The 20,558-nt window shown below is 39.6% G+C and overlaps 2 protein-coding genes across 4 annotated transcripts in view; one reads left to right on the top strand and one right to left on the bottom strand.

The window, feature by feature from the left end:
- The window catches only part of SERPINE3 (serpin family E member 3), a 30,562-nt gene that overhangs the window by 159 nt on the left and 9,845 nt on the right, over window positions 1-20,558 (bottom strand). The window contains 3 exon segments of the mRNA XM_029209875.1: window positions 2,337-2,420; window positions 2,917-3,003; window positions 13,460-13,560. Of these exon segments, the coding sequence (XP_029065708.1) occupies window positions 2,337-2,420; window positions 2,917-3,003; window positions 13,460-13,560 (272 nt within the window).
- Window positions 1-20,558, top strand: part of INTS6 (integrator complex subunit 6) — a 111,525-nt gene that overhangs the window by 89,857 nt on the left and 1,110 nt on the right. The window contains exons 19-20 of one of the 3 annotated variants that reach the window (XR_003791687.1): window positions 14,098-14,252; window positions 20,115-20,377. The gene's annotated coding sequence lies outside the window, so the exon portion shown is untranslated. Of the gene's footprint in view, window positions 1-14,097; window positions 14,461-20,114; window positions 20,512-20,558 lie in introns of those variants that run through there. The other 2 variants (XR_003791686.1, XM_029209872.1) reach the window with 2 other exon arrangements.

The raw sequence follows: 20,558 nt of genomic DNA, 5'->3' as shown, positions 1-20,558 counted from the left end.
GAATTGTTAAGGTAATTAGCTGCAGTCACATTGCTAAATTCAACAAGAGATACACAAAATCCAGAATATACTGTCTGGTTTTAAATTATATATGTTTAGATTCTGAGATTAACAGGAGGGGGACTACAAGTCATTCAGATAAAAGTTAATACTTAACAAGAATATTTAGGAAAGGGATTCAATCTAGTCCAATATTTGGCCACTTTCCTTATCAGAAAGTTCTTAGTTGCATTTCACAGGTTGCTCATGAGGTAATAATCCTTTAGACTCTTGCTTGACCTTTAATACATTTTGGGGTATGAACCCTCGAGGGAGTTGGAAAGAAGCAGTTTGTTCTGTCTCCTCTTTTTGTCCTTAATCTCTCTGCCTCCATACTCTACGCCCTCATCCCAAAACCTAGTCACAAGCTTTGAAGCCCATCAAAATTCAAGCTTAATATCTCATCTCTTGCAGGTTTTTTTTACATTTTAAGAAACTGGGCATATTAGTTGAATTAGTGAAATACTGCAGAATTTTTGTAAGCAAAGGGGAGGGGGAGTACATTTGAGGGGAATATCATGTCTTTTAGCCCCTTTAGATCAATGGATGGATGACTGTAGGCTGGACAAATGATGTTCTCCAACAGTTTAATTTTCAGGTTAAGATCATTTTTTGTAATGTTCTTGTATGTGTCCCATTTGTCAACTGATTGAGTCATTATTTACCCTTATCAGTAAGCTTTGTCAATTTGGTGTACTGAAGGCTGAGACTCATTTGTCCTTTCAATACCCCGTCACCAGAAGAATAGCCACTTTGCCTTGTGTGTTATGAGCAAGTACCTCCCAGAAAGAGAGGTAAATAAATTCACAAGGACTATATTTAGACGTGCGGCGGATTATGGAACTGGTGTTGGATTGTATTTTCATTCTGTTTACTATGGCCGTTCTGGAAACTCTTAGCACGGAAACAGTGGTGTGTCCTTTACTAGGTAGTTCAAAGATTTTACATCATTTTATGCAGTTGAATTCCAAAAGAGAAACTGTTCTCTCTTAACTGTCATCAACCTTTATTGGCTATGAGCTTTTGACAGTGACCTTTCTGTTGAAGTTTAGTCCTGTTTCTTTGTTTCTTGAGGGAGTAGAACCTGTCTTTTTTTTTTTTCCTCTTTCATTTTTTGACCTGTATCCTTTCTAAGAGAGGGCTCTCTGTTGCCTGTTCTAAGTGATAAGTGACATTTTCATCTAATAAATATGGGGTTGGGATGATCATGGTGAAATACTAAGAGGATATATTTTGTTGATGGACTTTTTCTCCCCAAATAATCCCCCAATAGATGATTTCCTAGTGAATGATTATCTTCATCCTTTTTGTCGCAAGTGTCTCTTTGATTTCTAGCACAAGTTACAGCAGTATGCAAATGATTCTCAGATAAAATGATGTTGACAGTATTTCCTTAACAATTTGTGTAAAACCTATGCGTAATTTTCATTATTCTAACTTGACTTTTTTTCTCTCCATAAATAAAAATAATGCCTGATGTTTAGTTAAAGTAGATCCACTTTTGCTTGATTTTGTTAGACTTGTTCCATCCTATTTCTTTTTGACACATTGTTTAGACTTGCCAACAACTCTTTACTGAGAATCTCTTTTTCTTTCCTAGGCTGATAAGTAATTGCCAGAGAGGGTGGGGCGACATTAAGAGGAATAATTTGAATACTTTGTTCACTGTTGTTGATGCTTAAAGGACTTCTGCTTGTCCTTCTGATGTGCTAAGGCTCTGCCTGTACCATCCCCTCTTTGGATTAAGATGAGGTTGTGTGGTGGGACCTAACAAGTACTAGGGCAAACATTTGATTTTTGTGTAACTTCAGCAAGCTTGAGAAAGATCAACAGGAAAACTATAGAAATGCAGGTGCGTTCCCTAGGATACTAGGGGTGCTGAGAGCCAGAGGACTGCTTGGACACTCTAGTGGCCTGAAGGAATTCTTTCATCCTCTAAGGCCAAGAAAGCTTGGCAACAATGGGGAAAAAAGATTTATCATTTATTTTACTTTCATGACTTTAAGTCTCCCCAGAAGTAGAAACCTGAATTTTTAAAGACCTACATCAACTATAAATGAGCTGAGAGAAACAGAAGGCAAAAAAGCCACCGAGGTTATTAGTTTGCTCAGTAGTTATGAAATATTCCCCTTTCTCAGGATACATGACATAGCAACTGAGAAGCTTCTGAAGCACCATGGAAACCAGCTAGAAGGAATGCTTGTTTTAGGTTAGGGTGGACAAATGAGGCTTTGTTGCTAGAGAGATGCTGATAAATATTTAATTTATGTGACTCCTATCAAAAAATACTGTAATACCTGTGTTGGGTTCTCTCAGGAAAAAGATGAATGGCCGATCTGCTTTAAAAATAGGAATCCGAGACCTTTTCAGTAACAACAGAGCTGCAGGAAAGATAAAGAATAGAATCCCGTTGTATTTTCTCTTCATTTGAGGAAAGTCACTATTAAAATTGGATACGAAGTCACTTATATGCCTTGATTTTTGGAGAAATAAAAGCATCCTAATGATATAGCATTGTTTAGTGTTATGATGGGGTGCAAATGGGAAAATTAAAGGGAAAAGATACCACTTAGCCAACACTGTGTCCTATTTTCAAAATATTCCATGGAATAAATTCCTTCCTGAAGGTAATTTTCAAAATGACTCTATTCCTTGTTTATGGGGTCGTGCTACAAATCCTTTACAAAATGGCTATCTCTTTTCAAAAACTTTGTTCTGTTAACATTTCTTTTTTTAGAATGCTCTACTACATCTGGACTTGGGTTTTTAGTGGGGAGGCTTAGAAGTGTGAAGGTTGAACTGGATAAATCTAACAGAGGGAGATAAGGGGGAAGCAGCTGACTGAGTGTTGCTGACACTGTGCTCTTAGGAACATACCTGTAGCTGCAGATGCCTTGGTGCCTTCCTCTGAAACCTCAATCTTGGCTTTGTGGATTGCTTCAGAAACATAAACGCCATCCTGGCCTAATCCCAGGACATAAAAATGTGATTGTTTATTTGCATTTTGATGCATTTAGTTGAAAGATTTTAGTACATTTTTAAAGAATGGACTTCACTTGCAGTCTCGTTCATATGCTGCTTACTGTGTAGTTAGGAAGAGATTTGTTTGGGAAATTTTAAGGTACAATAATTTATGCAACTTTCAAAACCTCAAATTTGGTAAATTATCTAATAAATAACCCCTCTCAGATTAACATTCAGGTCTGTGCCCCATTTTTTTCAATAGTTAATTTTCAAAAATAATTTCTAGTTACTGTTGAAATCTTTAGTCAGCGTTTCTAAAATTTCGGTGGTATAAGAATTGACATAGTGCGCGTTAAAATGCAAATTCTGGAGCCCAGGAATCTGCGCGTTCAGCAAGCTTCTGAGATGATTTCCCTTGAATCTTGGGCTGCATTTTAGGAGCCACTTTTAAATGACAGAAGTTTGTACTATGGGCCTTAAAAGGCAGTGTATAAAAAATGTCTCATGCCTCATGACTGCATTCTGTATACTGAGTATATCAGTTATGCAATTATCTTGCCTTATTGGCTAGAATTTGCAAAGAAAATGAGAAGTTAGAACTATAATAGTTGTATGCCAACAATTTCAAAGATGATATAAGCTTAGCAAATAGGAATCTGAGTGATCCAAGCGTTAGAGGAATTGACAGGTTTTTGTAATTTAGCCATCAATCATTTTTAAACAACTCTCCACAGTGAAATGGTACTTGATCACACAAAGAATGAAAGTAAGAATCTTTAGAATGAGAAGAAACTTTAGAAATCATTCAGTCCAACCCTCTCATTTTAGAGTGAGCTGTGAAGTCATCTGAGGCCACACACTTGACAAGAGGTCCAGTTGGGCATATGCAGGTGTTCTGACAGCAGGTGCAGTGCCTATTTCCACCCCACATTTCCATACAGACGCCACCACCTTGGAAAAGTGTGTTCTAGTCCACTGCAGGACGCACTAGAAAGGGAGCTGTGGCAGGAGTCTTAAAATAATCATTGTGATGGACATGTATTTTGAGGGGGCTTCTTTGTTTGACCTTAGACTAATATTTAAATTGTTTTGCATTTCTCATGCACATACAAGGGGATGGCAAATGAATGTTGTGAGAGAATAATACCAGTGGAGTACAGAATATGCAGCATTTCATCCATCTTGTAAATAAGGCATACACAGGAAATTGTGAGTTGGCTGTGTTCAGTGTAAGGAACAGATATTTTGCAGCATCAGTGAAGGGGGCCAGACAAGGGCCAGAGGAGGAGAAAAATCAACGAAAACATTCACCTGCCATCGCTTGTCCTAAAACCAGTGCAGAATCTGATTGATTGTAGCAGTTGGTCTTTTTCTGTGGGATCTTTTAGAAAAGAAACAAATTTCTCTATACTAACTAGCCTGTCTCACTAACTCATTGAGCAAACTGAAATGCAGTGCCCAGATCAGAATTGTGTGTATAAGGAATGGTTGATGGTCATGAGAAGCTTTTACTAATCTGTGACTTCATTACTATCTAGTGTGCCATCTGGACATTTAAAATAAATGTTAATGAAATGAGCAAAGGTTCTTTATCAGCTAGAATATAGTAAATGCGTTTGTGTTAGAGTCCAGGCACCCTGACACAATGTGAGAAATGGGGTCGACTGGTTGGTATGAATGAGTTTTTGGTTAGATGGGCTTGGCTCTTTGAATTTCTTGAAACTGCAACTGAGGTTTCATTTAAGTAGCTTTTTTCTCCATCATATTACAGGAGTGGTCCAATAATTGACATTTACATGTTTGCACAGACATAGGCTAAGACCCATAGCCTGTCATGTCCCAGCATCCTCATCTCTCATACATTTTATCTCTGGTAAGAGTTAACATTTCAGAAGACCAATGTTTGTGATCAAAATAAGGATTCAGGAGTCATCTGTGGGTTTGTGTTTTTCTTGCTTGATCTTGTATTACAGATCCCTATTTTGCTTACTTTTGTTAAGTAGCTCTGGAAATGTTATGCAGCAACTAATGAAATCAGCCCAAAGGGATTCTCCTGGCTTTGGGCTCATCCTCTCCTGCAGTGTTGGCAGCTGTCTAGTGCCATTGACGGCCGTACAACCTGTTTCCCCAAAATTTGTTCCCAAGGTTGTTTATAGGTGCTATTCTATTAAAAAGGGTTCCATGAGTAATTACAATGGGAACTGCAAGTTGGATAGGTTTGTGCTTTTGTTTTTAATAGTGGACTTCTTAGAGCTGCTAATTTGCTAATGTTCATAGTGAATCTCCACAGGAGGGCTATAATATGTAGTGTTTAACCATGGAGATACCCACACTATCTCCTGTCTCCAAATTTAGCAGGTTAGCATTCTACAGAACATACTTTGGGAAACTAGCTGCCTTCCCCCCACCCAATAAACTCTTCTGCTCCTATATTACATTTCAATACCCAAAGCAAACAGGTAAAATTCTTCCTGCCCTCCCTGGCATACTCTACCCTTCTTCTATAACATATAAGTATTTCCATCTCAACTTTCCTCATTAGATTGTTAGTTCCCAGAAAGCAGAAGCTGTATTATTTGTTTTAAATATTTACTTTGCTCAACTAGCATAATAATGCTTGGCACACGTATGTGTTTAGTAAATGTTGGATGAATGAATACTCGACACTCCTCACACTGTACATTTGTTTCATTTTCCCATAAAAACAACTGACTTAATGTTCTTTAATCTGATTTCACTTGTAAGGAAATGTTGGTTGCTGTCCTTGGAATCACTGGGGCACAGCACAGAACGAGTCTTTGGCAAATCTCATCCAAATGACTTAAAACAGTGTCCCTTCCCCTTTGTGAGTGGAGCCCGTCATTCTTTTTATGTGATTGGCCATACTTTCAAAAGGCTTAAGAGTTTTGATAATATGACATTGTGTAAATGTAAGATTTGCAAAATATAAAGTAGTAATCCTACATTTCATCCTCAGCTTCTCACAAAGCAGGACAAACATTATCATTTGCTGTGTCTTTTGTCTTCCCAGTTATTATCACTTACTATTGGTAACATTAATGGCTTTGAAAAAGTTATTGCCAGAATTTGCGAATTTGCTTCTAGTTTATCTTTCTCATCCTCTTGTCACTTAGTTGTAGATGGCAAGTGTGTGTCACATAGCACCCAGCCCAGCATATAAAGAGTGAGTACTGGAAAGAATCTGAAATGGCCTCTGAAAGTAGGTGCTTAGTTCCTTTCTCCATCCTTCTCCTCCAGCCCACTCCTCACGTCTTTCTTTCTCCCCACCCTCCCACCCAGCTTTGTTGAGATGTAATTGACATATGTAACATTGTGTACATTTAAGGTGTACAGTGTGATATTTTATGTATGTATATATCACAAATAATATATCTTATATCTGTACCCTTTGACCACCTTCATCCATTCTCCCCACCCTGGCAAACACAATTGTACACTCTGATTCTATGAGTTTAGGTTTTTTAGGTTACACATATATGTGAGATCATACGGTATTTGTCTTTCTCTCTCTGACTTAATTCACTTACCATAATGCACTCAAGGGTTTTTCTATAATGTTGCAAATGGCAGGATTTTCTTTTTAATGGCCGAATAATATTCTATTGCATATGTATGTACTGCAACTACTTTATCCATTCACCTGGTGATAGACACTTAGCTTTTTTCCATGTCTTGCCTGTTACAAATAATGCTACTATGAACATGAGGGTGCAGATATCTCTGTGACACAGTGATTTAATTTCCTTTGGATATATACCCAGACGTGAAATTGCTGGATATGATAGTTCTATTTGACTACTTTCCGTAGTGGCTGCACCAATTTACATTCCTACCAACAGTGCACAAGGGATCCCTTTTCTCCACATCCTTACCAACACTTGCTATTTTTTTTCTGTTTTTGGCTGTGCCACACAGCTTGTGGGATCTTAAGTTCCCTGGCCAGGGATCGAACCTGCGTCCTCAGCAGTGAAAACGTGGAGTCCTAACCACTGGACCACCAGGGAATTCCCAACACTTGCTATTTCTTATCTTTCTGATAACAGCCGTTCTCACAGATGTGAGGTGATACCTCATTGCTTTGATGTGCATTTCCCTGATGATGAGCGATGTTGAGCACATTTTCATGTACCTGTTGGCCATTTGTGTGTCTTTTTGGAAAAATGTCTATTCAGACCCTCTGCCCATTTTTAAATTGGATGATGATGATGATTTGCTCTTGAGTTGTATGAGTTCCTTAGACATTTTGGATATTAACCCCTTAACGGATATGTAGTTTGCAAGTATTTTCTCCCATTCAATATGTTGCCTTTTCATTTTGTGAGTTATTTCTTTTGCTGTGAAGAAGCTTTTAGTTTGATGTAGTTTCACTTGTTTAATTTTGCTTTTGGTGTTTGTACTTTTGGTGTCATATCCAAAAAATAATTGCCAAGACCAATTTCAAGGAGTTTTCTACTATGTTTTCTTCTAGGAGTTTTATGGTTTCAGACATCCATTTTGAGTTAATTTTTGTGAGTGGTGTAAGATAGGGGTCCAGTTTCATTCTTTTGCATGTGAATATCCTGTTTTCCTAACACCATTTACTGAAGAGACTATCTTTTCCCCACTGAGTATTCTTGGCTTCCCTGTCAAATATTAATTGACTCCATACGCATGGGTTTATTTCTGGGGTCTCAATTCTGGTCCACTTGTTTGTCTGTCTTTAATGCCAGTACCGTACTGTTTCAATTATTATAGCTTTGTAATATAGTTTGAAATCAGGACATGTGACACCTTCATCTTTGTTCTTTCTCAGGATTACTTTGGCTATTCTGGGTCTTTTGTGGTTCCATACAAATTTTAGGATTGTTTTTTTTCTGTTTCTATGAAAAACACTGGAATTTTGATAGGGATTGCATTGAATCTGAGGATTGGTCTGGGTAGTATAGACATTTTAACAACATTAATTCTTCCAGTCCATGAACACAGGATGTCTTTTCATTTATTTGTATCTTCTTCAATTTCTTTCATCAATGTGTTGTAGTTTTCAGTGTAGAGATTTTTCATCCCCTTGGTTAAATTTATTCCTACGTACTTTACTGTTTTTGATGCAATTGTAAATGGGATTATTTTATCTCTTTTTCAGATAGTTCATTGTTAGTGTATAAAAAACAACTCATATCTGTATGTTGACTTTGTATGTTACAACTTTACTGAATTTATTGATTAGTTCTATCTAATTATATACCACCATTACAATATTAGAGAATATGATTTTGATGATATATTTACTATTACCAGTGATTTTTACACATTCATACATTTTTACAATGTTAATTGGCATTCTTTTATTTTAGCTGGAAGAATGTCCTTTAGCATATCTTGTAAGACAGGTCTATTGGTGATGAATTCCCTCAGCTTTTGTTTGCTTGGGAAAGTCTTTGTCTCTCCATATGTGAAGGACAGCTTTGTCAGTATAGTATTCTTGGTTAACAGTTTTTTCTTTCAGTATTTTGAATGTGTCATCCCACTCTCTCCTGGCCTGCAAAGTTTCTGTCGAGAAACACACTGATTGTCTTATGGGGGTTCCCTTGTATGTAACTTGTTTCTTCTCTCTCGCTGCTTTCAAAATTCTTTGTCTTTGACTTTTGGCAATTTAATTATAATGTGTTTTAGTGTAGCCCTTTTCATCCTCAACCTATTTGGGGTCATTGGGCCCTCATGAATCTGGATGCCCATTTATTTATTGTTCCAAGTTTGGGAAGTTTTCAGCCAATATTGCTTTAAATAGACTTTCTATCCCTTTCTCTTTCTCTTCTCCTCCTGGGATTCCCATAATGTATATATTGTTTCTTTTGATGGATGTCCCCAGCTCCCATAGACTTTCTTCACTCTTTTTTTCTTTTTGCTCCTCTGACTAGATAATTTCAAATGATTTATCTTTTAGTTCACCAATTTTTTTTCCTCTGCTTGGTCAAGTCTGCTGTTGAAGCTCTCTTAATCTTCAGTGCAGTCATTATATTCTTACACTTTAGGATTTCTGTTTTGTTTTGTTTTTTTGATGGTTTCTATTTCTTTGTTGAACTTGTTACTTATTTGTGCACCGTTTTCCTAATTTTGTTTGTCTGTGCATTCTTGTAGTTTACTGAACTTTTTAAAGAGGATTACTCAGAGTTCTTTGTTAGACAGTTAACAGATCTCCATTTTTTTAGGGTAGTTATTGGAGATTTATTTGTTTCTGTTGGTGGTATCATGTTTTTCTGATTCTTCATGATCCTTCATTCCTTGCATTAATATCTATGTATTTAAGTAAGCAGTCTCCTCTTCCAGACTTCACAGGTTTGCTTTGGCAGGGAAAGACCTTCACCAGTCAGCTGGTAGCAGTCGTGGGCAAGTAAGGCTCTCTACCAGGATCTCTGAGCAAGGCTACTGCATATGCTCTGAGGTTGCAGGGGTTGCTGCTGGCTGGGTTACTTGGTTGGGTGGGTCTGCTGGCTGGACTGTGCATTCAAGTGGGGCCACTGCGGGGGCTCCCTGTTCAGGCGGGGCTTCTGGCTATGTTTTATGGTTGGGTTGGGCCACTAGCTCTGTAATCACCTCTGGTTGGGTGAGGTTGCAGGCTGTGTTCCCTGGCAGGATGGTACACTGATTGGATACCATGATTGGGCAGTTGTGGGATGGGCTCTGCAATCATTCCTGGTCAGGTGGGGTCTCAGGCTGTATTTTCCAACTGGGTGGTGCTGTTGGCTGGGCTCTGTGCCAGGTGCAGTGGCAGGCCGGGATCTGGCTTGGTGGTACCATGGGTTGGGCCACAAGGCCGTCCAGAGTCACCAACCAGTCTTCCTGGTTGTATGGTGTCAGGGGATATGCTCAACAGTTGGGCAGGCCATCTGGCTTGGCTCTTTGCCCAAGCAGGGCTGTAGGATAGGCTTCCTGGCTATCTGGGTTCTCTGGCCAGGCTTCCTGGATGAGCAGGACTTGAGGCTATGCTTGGCAGTTGGGTTGGGCTGTGAATTTGCTTTCCTGCCTGGGTGGGTTGGGAGTATGGCCCTTTGACTGGAGACCCAAATCACAGAACTGCCAACTGAGCCCTCTGGCCAGATGGGGCCACTGGCTTGGCTCTGCAGATGGGCACTGCTGCTGGCTGGGGTCTTTGCTCAGGTGCCACTGCAATATGGTCTGTTAAGGTTTGAGTGCCGATTGCTGTAAGCTTTGCCCCTCTTCTCCATCTCTTATCTGATTCCCTGAGATCAGAGACCTGAGAGGGCCTACCAGGATGTGTCCTGCAACATTGAATGTCTACCTTGGGCTCTCTTTTCCCACTGGAGAAACCATAGACCTAGTGCTATGTCAGCCTGGAGGAGGGGTGATGTGGTCAGAGTGTAGCCACTCCTCTTACCTTTCTAAGGTGGTCCTTCTCAGTCTCTGTGTTTCAGAGGGGTGCTTCAGCCTCACCTCCTGGTGGGGGTATTTCCACAATGGTGACTTGTCTATGGATAGTTGCTAGTTGGTCTTCTTGAGAAAGGGACTGAAGTCTGGAATGACCTATGTTGCCATCTTGATGACCTACTGCAGCTCTGCCCAGTCATCTGGTATGGCATAAGTTAACTTCCGTACACAACCAAACAACTGTGGGTGGTTTCCTCATTCACATCATAGTAACAGGGAACTTGTACTTCTTCATGAGCAGAGATTGAAAACTATTCACTTACAAAAGTCAAGAATAAGACAGTTTCTTCAAAGTTTCAAGTTGGTGCACAAGGAATATTTCTTGGATTAGGAAGCATGGGTTGGTATCAAAGCCTGCTGATCCTATAGGAAGTGGGATTGCTCAAAAAGGGTATCTCTAGCTGATGTCTTTAGTGTAAGTGAAACTGGAATTATTCTTAAAAGCTTCATAACATGTAGTGTCAAGGTTGTCTGGGGAGGAAAATTATACCCTGGTCTCAGTTGGGCCTTGAAATGATATCAAGCAAGTTCATCATGCAGCCAAAAAAGGATCTGATGCCATGAAAGGAGAGATGAGTGACTTTTAAACGGAGCAGGGGAACTTGAGTAAAATGATACTGGGCTTTGGAACCAAATGGAAAGAAAAAGCCAAATGTTCCCTGTGGTTGTTTAGTTTCCATCAATAGCACAAAACTGTTTGCAACCCTTTGTTAATTGTAAGATGGGAGGCCAGCATTTTCTGATCATTTACTCTCTGACAAGCTCTCTAATGATGCTTTGCTATATGATAAGGAATTTCATTTCCGCAAGTAAGATGTGAGGTGGGTGGTGGATACCCCATTCAGGCATGATACGACGATTTGTTAGTGAGATTCAGTGGCCATGTCTCCAGAATTAAGTCAACAGCTTACTTGGGCACAAAAGTGACTCGTCTTTTGATTATGTTTAAAGAACAGCATTGGAAAGCAATATTTTAGTTGGCAAACTCTATCTGTAAAAGGCCAGATATTAAATATTTTAGCCATTGCAGACCATGTGGCATCTGTTGCAACATCTCAATTCTGCCATTATAGCAGGAAAGCAACCACGGATGATTTGTAAATGAATGGGAGTGGCTGTGTTTCAATAAAACTTTATTTATAAAAAGAGGTGGTGGGCCATCATTTGGTGACCCCTGCATTAGAGGAACAAAACTTTATGGGAGAAGATTGTAAGGTGGATGTGTTTTATCTGTAGGAAACATGCATGCAAGCTTCCCACTTGGTGCATGGTAACTGCTTGATAGTTATTTAACAAGCCAGATCCATGAGCCTATATTTCTGCTGATTGGAGCAAATATAAGTAGGCTTTAATTGCATTATAAAACAAGAGGTTAGGTATTTTAAAAGGTTCTTTTTAAAGCTAAGCTGCTTGTTAGATCTTATCAAAGGAGCTATGGGCCTCAGAAGTCTTTACCAATAAGGGAACTGCACGATGTGGGTTGCGCTCAGTCCTGTTTGAGGACACGGAACTGACTGCATTTTAGGATGCACTTCTAAGACATAAAGTCAGAGAGGTTTGAGAACCAGGAAGGAGCGGTGAGTCACAGTGATTACTTGAATGTAGTGGTGTGGAAGAAAAGGTCAGAACAGCCCCAAAGTTTTGAACTAGGATGATCAAAACAGGAATGCCATAGCTGAGCTCCAGAGCCACAAAAAGATACTGTGATTGGATTCTGCAGGTTATTAAAGACAGTGAACTCAAGTTCTTCATCCCTTGCTCCTTCCTTGCTTCTCATCCTTTTGCTCTAATCTTCCTCTTTTCCTGGCAGTGCTAGATTATGTCTGTGTCACCAGGCAAAATTTCTGGTAGAGTCATTCAACAAAGTCAACAGTATTTACTGGATATCCACTGTGTGCCAAGCATTGTTGGGGCACTGTACCCAAACTGGACTATCACCTTGCTTATCTCTTTGTTTCAGCAATGAGTTCAGAGCTGGTGGATTATAAACAATCTAGAATAGATCCTTCCTCCTGTGTTTTATTTGATGTGCCATGTAGTCTAACTGGTCACATCTAATGCCCAAGCTGAGACTTCTCTTGTGGACCAAACTCCCATGTTTTTCTGTGATTGCTTAAAGAAATCTGAGCAAGCCTTTAGAAAACTTATCTGTGCTATGAGGTTCTAGCATTCAAAACAGAGATTTCACAAGCTCATCAGGCAAGGAAAACATCAAGGCCAATGGCTATGCCTGCCCCAGTGTCATCTTCGTATAGATAATTTACCATCCAGAGCAGAAATGAACCTGGGCCTTTGGAGTTGGCAATAGTTTAGCCAGTGGTCTTCTGAGAGGATTCTGGAAGATAAGGTTCTGGCATTCCACTCTCTTTTAACGTTAGATGTAAGTCTGTCAGACCATACGTGAATACAGATCCTATTGATTAGGAGTAGCTTGTCTACTACAAGCCAAGAAATTGAATATAGACTCTGGGAGGGAGGACATTTTAAGGCAAGGTTGTAGATGGATGAGTAATTTGAAGAAAGGAAGTTGGATGGATGAGGGTAAGTTCCGAGGTTAGCTCATTAGAAGAGGACAGAGAGGTACAGGAAGGGAGGGAGGGGAGGTAGAAACAGAGTGACCGTGAGGCCATCAGGACAGCAGGAGGTCAGAACGAAGGGCTCTGTTGCACCAATGTCTCTGGCATCTCCTAGTCATGCCAGGCAGAGGAGGGGAGTTGTACTGTGTCCTGTGGTCACTGACTTTACTCTGAAGATGGCATCTGAAAATGGTGCTTAGAGGTGGTCTCAAGAAACACCCCCTCCTCAACAAAGTCCAATGCAAATCTGTTATCTGAAGCAACAAATTCTTATGTAAAGCAAAGCACTTTTTAAATTCTTTTAAATGATGTTAACTCTGGCTGTTTACCTCTGAAGGCTCTGTAGATGAGAATCCCTTAATCAGTGCATGATTACTGATTAGAAACTGCCCCAAACACAATGCTAATAAGCTTGGAAGAAGAACTGGTGTTACCTGAAATTCCTTTCAAGTTAGCTTTGAGTGGGTCGAAGAGATCGGTAACTCCCCAGGAATATAAAATGTTTTTCAAGTTTAAATGATTTTGGATCCTAAACCTAAAAAACAAAAACAAACCATCAACTTTCACTTAAAATTCTCACTTAGTGGACTTCCATACACATCACATGACAACCAAACCCCCTCACTTGAAAGTCAGGCTCATTTCCAGCTTCATCTGTCATTGCTCCTTCCCAGACCCCTGACCCCCTGACTAATCCGACCACACAGCACTCTCTCCCAACTCTGGACCTTTGCTTCTGCTGTTTTTTCCAGGTCTCCCTTGAGACCTTTCCTCTAAGCTCAGATCAGTTGTTACCCCTCCTCTTCCCCAGCTGTTCTGTAACGGTCAGTTCTTAAGGCCCCTTTAAACACTTTGTTTGACTCTTCTGATGTATAGAACATTCTGCTTCCTGTTACTGTTATTTATGATACTGTAAACTATTTGAGAAGAGAGCCTGGTCAGTTTTTAGTTCCTCATAATAATTAATGTTTAATGAGTGCTTACTATGTGCTAGGCACTACAGCAAGTACTTTATGTGCATATTCTCATTTCATCTTCACGTAACTATGTTATTATTATCCTCATTTTACAGATGAGAAAACTGAGGCTTAAAGAGTTTAAGAAGCTTGCCCAAGAGGACGTCCTGAGTACGTGGTGGAGCTCAACTCAGATGCGGCTGAGCACAGAACCTGTGCTCTTGGCGTCTACACTTCACTACCTCGCATCCCGGGTGGCTTCTCACACACAGTAGGTGCAGAAAAGAAGTTGTTGACTAACTGCCAATTGATAGAGTGTCTCATTTAATGTGTTTATCTTTGATACAACATATTTTCATGTTTGCTGTGTGCAGCGTGGGTCTTTGGTTTTCCTAGCAAGTCCCGAGAGTGGGAAGAATCAGCATGCCAACTTCCTCATGTTTCTTCAAGGGCAAGGCATTTAAAACTTTAACGCTGAAGGAGCCTTTAAAACTACAGCTGACATTATTTTTCTTTGAGAATAAAAAAGTTCAAAATGGAATTTAGATGGTCGTTTCTATAAACCATGCGGAACTTGTAGGAGAATAAAAATACTGCACAATATCAAAGTTCTTCACTGCCATACAAGACAATGTAACCAATATTTTAAACAAAGGAATCAGATTTTCTCGTATATGTGAGTTTTGAATCTGTTCAATAGTTTCAAAAAAAGGCACAAGCTTTCTCTAAGTATGATGATATTTCTCAAAGAAATTTTGGATCACCTTTTCTGAAATTTTCTTCCTTAAACTGCATTCTTTTGAGAACTCTCAATGTTGAAACACAGTGGTTAAGAACATGAACTTGGGAATCCAGTGCCGGGGTCTGAAAGCTGGCTCAGCCTCTTACTAGCTGAGGGACTCAGGGCAAGTTACTTTGCCTCTCTTTGCCTCAGTTTCCTTGCTTGTGAAACGAGCCTAATACTAGTGCTTAGTTCTTAGCTTTGTGAAGATTAAATAAAACAGTCCTTGTAAAGTCTTCAGAACAATGCCCAGTGCAGCTCATGCACTTTATTGTTACCACTGTGGTTTTATTGTTTTGCAGTGATATTGAGAAAGAGCTAAGGCACATTTGAAGCCAAGTATGGTGGTTATGGTAGGTGATAAAACTGGGTAATATCACTTTTAGTAACTAAAGACAACAGTAAAAGCGAGGTATGACTATGAAAGACGACAGTGATTTGTTTTTTGTATGGCTACGAAGGCCAGTCCAGAAGAAATGCTACAAAAATATCCTGAGTTAAAAAAAAATACCCTTTACCAAAACCAGACAAGGATATCACAAGAAAACGACAGACCAGTGTCCTTTATGAATATAGACGTAAAAATCCTCAACAGAATACTAGCAAGTTGAATCCAGCAACATATAAATCCCCCATGAGCAAGTGGGATTTATCCCAGAAATGCAAGGTGGGTTCAACATATGAAAATCAATCAAGGTAAAACACCATATTAATGAAATAATGGACAAGGGCCACGTGATCATTTCAAGAGATGCAGAAAAAGCATTTGACAAAATCTAGAATTCTTTCATAAAATCAAAAACCACTCAACAAACTTGGGATAGAAGGGAACTTCTTCAGCCTCAAAATGGGCATTTATAAAACTCCCACAGCTAGCATCATCCTTAACGGTGAAAGACTGAATGCTTTCCCCCAGATGAGGAACAAGATAAGGATGTTCACCACTTCTATTTAACATTGTACTGAAGGGTGTGCACGGCGCTTACGCAAGAAAAAGAAAGCAAATGCATCCAGAATCAGAAGAAAGAAGTAAAGGTATATCTATTCACAGATGACTTGGTCTTGTGTATAGAAAATCCTAAGGAATACACACACACACACACACACACACACACACACACACACACACAGAAAAAACTATTAGAATAGGTGAGTTCATCAAAGATACAAGATCAAGATACAAAAATCAATTGTGTTTCTTTATACTTGCAATGAACAATCTGAAAATGAAATCCCATTTAAAATAGCATCAAAAAGGAATAAAATACTTAGAAATAAATTTAATGAAAGAAGTGCAAGACTTGTACACTGAAAATTACAAAACATTGTTGGAAAAAACTAAAGAAAATCTAAATAAAATGAAACACATCTTGTGTTCATGGGTTAAAACTCCTAATGTTGTTATAAAGAAATTATTCCCCAAATTAATCTATAGATTCAACAAAATCCTTACCAAATTCTATCTGTTTATTTGGCAGAAACTGATAAGCTGATCCTAAAATTCATATGGAAATGCATGGGACGCAGAATAGCCAAAACAATCTTAAAAAAGAAAAACAAAGTTGAAGGACTCACACTTGCTGATTTCTAAACATATTAAAAAGCTATAGTAATCAGTCAAGAGTGTGTGTGGTACTGGCAAAAGTATAGATATTTGTGCCTATGGAATAAAATTGAAAGTCTAGAAATAAACCTATACACTTATGGCCAATTGATTTTGACAAGGGTGCCAAGAAAATTCAATGGGAAGAAAGAATACGCTTTTCGATAAATGGCTCTGAAACAACTGGAAAGCCACATGCAAAGGATGATGTTGGACCTCTACTTCATCCCATACCCAAAATTAATTCAAAATGGATCAAAGACCTAAATATAAGAGTGAAAACTAGAAAACTCTTAGAGAAAACATAGACACAGATCTATGTGACCTTGGTTAAGCAATGGTTTCTTAGGTATGACACCAAAAAAACCCACAAGAAACAACAACAAAAATAGATTAAACTTTATCAAAATAAAAACATTTGTGCTTCAAAGGACACCATTAGGGAAGTGAAAAGACAACAACCCACAAAATGGGAGAAAATATTTACAAATCATGTATCCAATAAGGAGCTAGTATCTAGAATATAGAAAGAACTATTGTAACTCAACAATAAAAAGACACATAACCAATTTAAAAATGAACGAAGAATTCAAACAGATATTTCTCCAAAAAAGATATATAAATGGCCAACAAGCACATGAAAACATTGTTGACATTAGTAGTCTTTAGGGAAATATAAATGAAAGTCAGACTGAGAGACCAGTTCACGTGCCATAATGGCTCTAATCAAAAAGACAGGGGATTCCCCCTACAGCTGTTGTCACACACAGTTGTGAGGTCACCCAGGCTGCAGTGACTTGCCCCCAGCCTGAGGAGGAGGCCAAAGCACAGAGGAGGGCATTGCTGAAGGGCAGAGGAGGTGAACGCATCCTGACTAATGTAACTAAGAATAACGACACAGTTCCTGAGTGCAAGCTTTATAACATCCCTACTTTTTAATCCACAATTTGGGAAGGCAGTCTTTGCCCTTTCCCTATCTCCCTTGCCTCCATAAAGAGGGGCCTTTAAAAAAATTATGGTAAAATATACATTATATAAAATTTACCATTTTAACAATGTTAAGTGTATAATTCAGTGGTGTTAAGTACATTCACATTGTTGTCCAATCATCACCAGTATCCACTCCAGAACTTTCTCATCATCGCAAACTGAAACTCTGTACCCATTAAACATGAAGAGGGTCTTAGGGAAAAAAAGGACAATAGCAACTGTTGACAAGAATATGGAGAAACTGGAACCCTCATACATTGCTAGTGGGAGTGTAAAATGGTGCAGCTACTTAGAAAACTGTCTAGTAGTTCCTCAAACTGTAAAGTGTAGAGCTAACACATGACCCGGTAATTCCATTCCTAGGGTATATACCCAAAATAATTGAAAATATATAGCCACAAAAATGTGCACAAATGTTTGTGGCAGCCAAAAAACAGAAACAAGCCAAAAAGTGTCTTGGCACCTAAATGTCTATACGTGGATGAATGAATAAATAAAATGTAGTATATCCACACAATGAAATATTACTTGGCCATAAAATAGAATGAAGTACTGGGGCTTCCCTGTTGGCGCAGTGGTTGAGAGTCCGCCTGCCGATGCAGGGGACACGGGTTCATGCCCCGGTTCGGGAAGATCCCACGTGCCGCGGAGCAGCTGGGCCCGTGAGCCATGGCCGCTGAGCCTGCGCATCTGGAGCCTGTGCTCCGCAACAGGAGGGGCCACAACGGTGAGAGGCCCGCGTACCACAAAAAAAAAAAAAAAAAAAGAAATTTCTTAAGGACTTCCCTGGTGGCGCAGTGGTTGAGAATCTGCCTGCCAATGCAGGGGACACGGGTTCAAGCCCTGGTCTGGGAAGATCCCACATGCCGCGGAACAACTAAGCCCGTGCACCACAGCTACTGAGCCTGCGCGTCTGGAGCCTTTGCTCCGCAACAAGAGAGGCCGCGACAGTGAGAGGCCTGCGCACCGCAATGAAGAGTGGACCCCACTCGCCGCAACTAGAGCAAGCCCTCGCACAGAAAAGAAGACCCAACGCAGCCCAAAATAAATAAATAAATAAATTTATAAAAAAAAAAAAATAGAATGAAGTACTGACACAGGCTACAACAAGAATGAACCTTGAAGACATTATGCCAAGTGAAAAAAGCCAGACAGAAAAGGCCATGTATTGCAAAATTTCATTTACATGAAATGTCCAGAAAAGACAAATCCACAGAGAGAGAGAGTAGATTGCCTAGGGCTGCGGCGAGGGGGATGCGAGTGACTGCTAAAGGGTGTGGAGTCTCTTTTTGAGGTGATGACGATGTTCTGGAATTAGATAGTGGTGATGGTTGCGCAACTTTGCAAATATACTAAAAACCTCTGCATTGTACACTTTAATTGTAAATCCGTTTAAAAGAATGGGTTTTATGGTATGTGAGTTATCTCTCAATTTAAAAAGGAAGAAAGAAAACACCCTCAGAAAAGCACAAAATGCACATGACGATGATCAGCAGCTCCTTGAGGGAAGGGCAAGCTCATTTGGGGTATATGAGATCTGGTGGGTTTAAGAAAATGCACATATCATGTCTAACATAAGAAAAAAATGCTCATTGTTTGGCTTCCCACTTTGTTGACCTAAAAACTAAGTGTTTTACTCATTAAACAAATATATATTTGACATAATTAGTCTTTCTTGTGGGTTTTCTTGATTATTCTTTTGGTATGATAATGTTCCTAATGAAGACTGACAGTCCTTATATATTCCATTTTATTTCTTTATAAATAAAAGTTTACTTTGGAAGGTAGATATCATAATTCATCCAGAATCTACTGATGCACTGCTTGGTGATGTTTAACCAGAAGGCTCACGTCATTGCCATACAATTTTTGCCTGGCTACCCACAGAGTGCCCTAGTTTTTGCTCTTGCTAAGTAAAATATGCAGGCTGACTTTACAGCAGGTCATACTAAGTGATGAATCAATGATTTGTGGAACTAGAGGAAAATTCTTGCCCAAAAGCTGACTTGCGTCTACCATGGTCCAAAGTTTCGTACCCAAATCTAGACCTAAAATAGTTTTTACTTCCTTCTTTATTCCCTAAAGGGCTTAAAGCTAGTTTTTTAAAACTTGGTTAGTTTTGCTTGTGAAATAGCCCTAATAGGGAAGGGGAGTTTTATTTCCCTAAAATCTTCTATCCTTCTCAGACAGCAGGCAGTCTTAGGGAGATTAATTTTTTTTTGTTGTTTAATCTGGATGAGGTCAGGTGTGAAGCAATACTTGGGTTACTATGACCTCTGCCTTCCTGTCCCTTCTCTGTCCTCCAAAGTTTTTTAGGATCATTCCTCAAGGGTTTGCAAGTTCTAAAGGCAGATTCAGCACCAGTGAAGAGTTCGCAATGGAGCTAGGCACCTCCCTGGGGCCTCTTCCTTATACCAGCTGCTCCAGGACAAGGCCAGCCATCTGCCTCATACGCTCAAAAAGACTGTAGCAAATTCCTGCACCTGGCTGTATTTTCTCTCCACTTTTAGCCTTGAACGCTCTTCCTCCTTTGCTGAGCTTCTCTCACACATAACAGAAAGATCAGGGCTGCTTCTGCTCCATGCCAGAGAGATCTGTTGAAATAGCCAGTCTTTGGACTTTGATTTGGGGTCTAAATATTTCGCTTGGAGAGATAGGCTTTGTCTTAGAGTTTAGTTCACCTTCTGCCCTCGCTATGCCGGATCCCACTTTAGACCTTGGCCCTTCACTCACTGGGTCTCTGTGTGTTTTTGTTCCAGTGCCTGGACTTATTTTTAACTCCTCGAGGGACCACTGCCAAGGCCTCTGGCTCAGCGCTGCTGACAGCCTGGTCAGTGGAGGAGCCCAAGGCGGCCAGTGGGAAGGCACACGAAGAATCCACATGCTTCAAATGAACCCTCGGATACTTTTCTTGCTTGATGCTGGTGTACAAATTAATTACGCATTTACTCTGATTTCAAATGTACCGGAGAAGCTTATCATTTAAAGATGTTCGTTGAGGAATCCTTTGTAAAGTAATGAGGTTTGCAAATAGGTTTTGTTTTGCAGAAGCAAAATCCAGCACCATCATTTAACTTTTTCACCTCTTGGGGTTTTGTATTGGTACCCATTGGGTTTTCTTAAAGAAAGGCTCACCTTTATTTAGAAAGAATAAAACTTTCAGCACAAGGACCTAAAGTCTTGAATTCGTATGCTTTAATTTG

Source organism: Monodon monoceros, unplaced genomic scaffold (assembly GCF_005190385.1).
Source record: "Monodon monoceros isolate NGI ecotype Baffin Bay Population unplaced genomic scaffold, NGI_Narwhal_1 Super_Scaffold_8, whole genome shotgun sequence".
Classification (NCBI taxonomy): domain Eukaryota; kingdom Metazoa; phylum Chordata; class Mammalia; order Artiodactyla; family Monodontidae; genus Monodon; species Monodon monoceros.
This window is presented reverse-complemented; position numbering and strand designations above follow the sequence as displayed.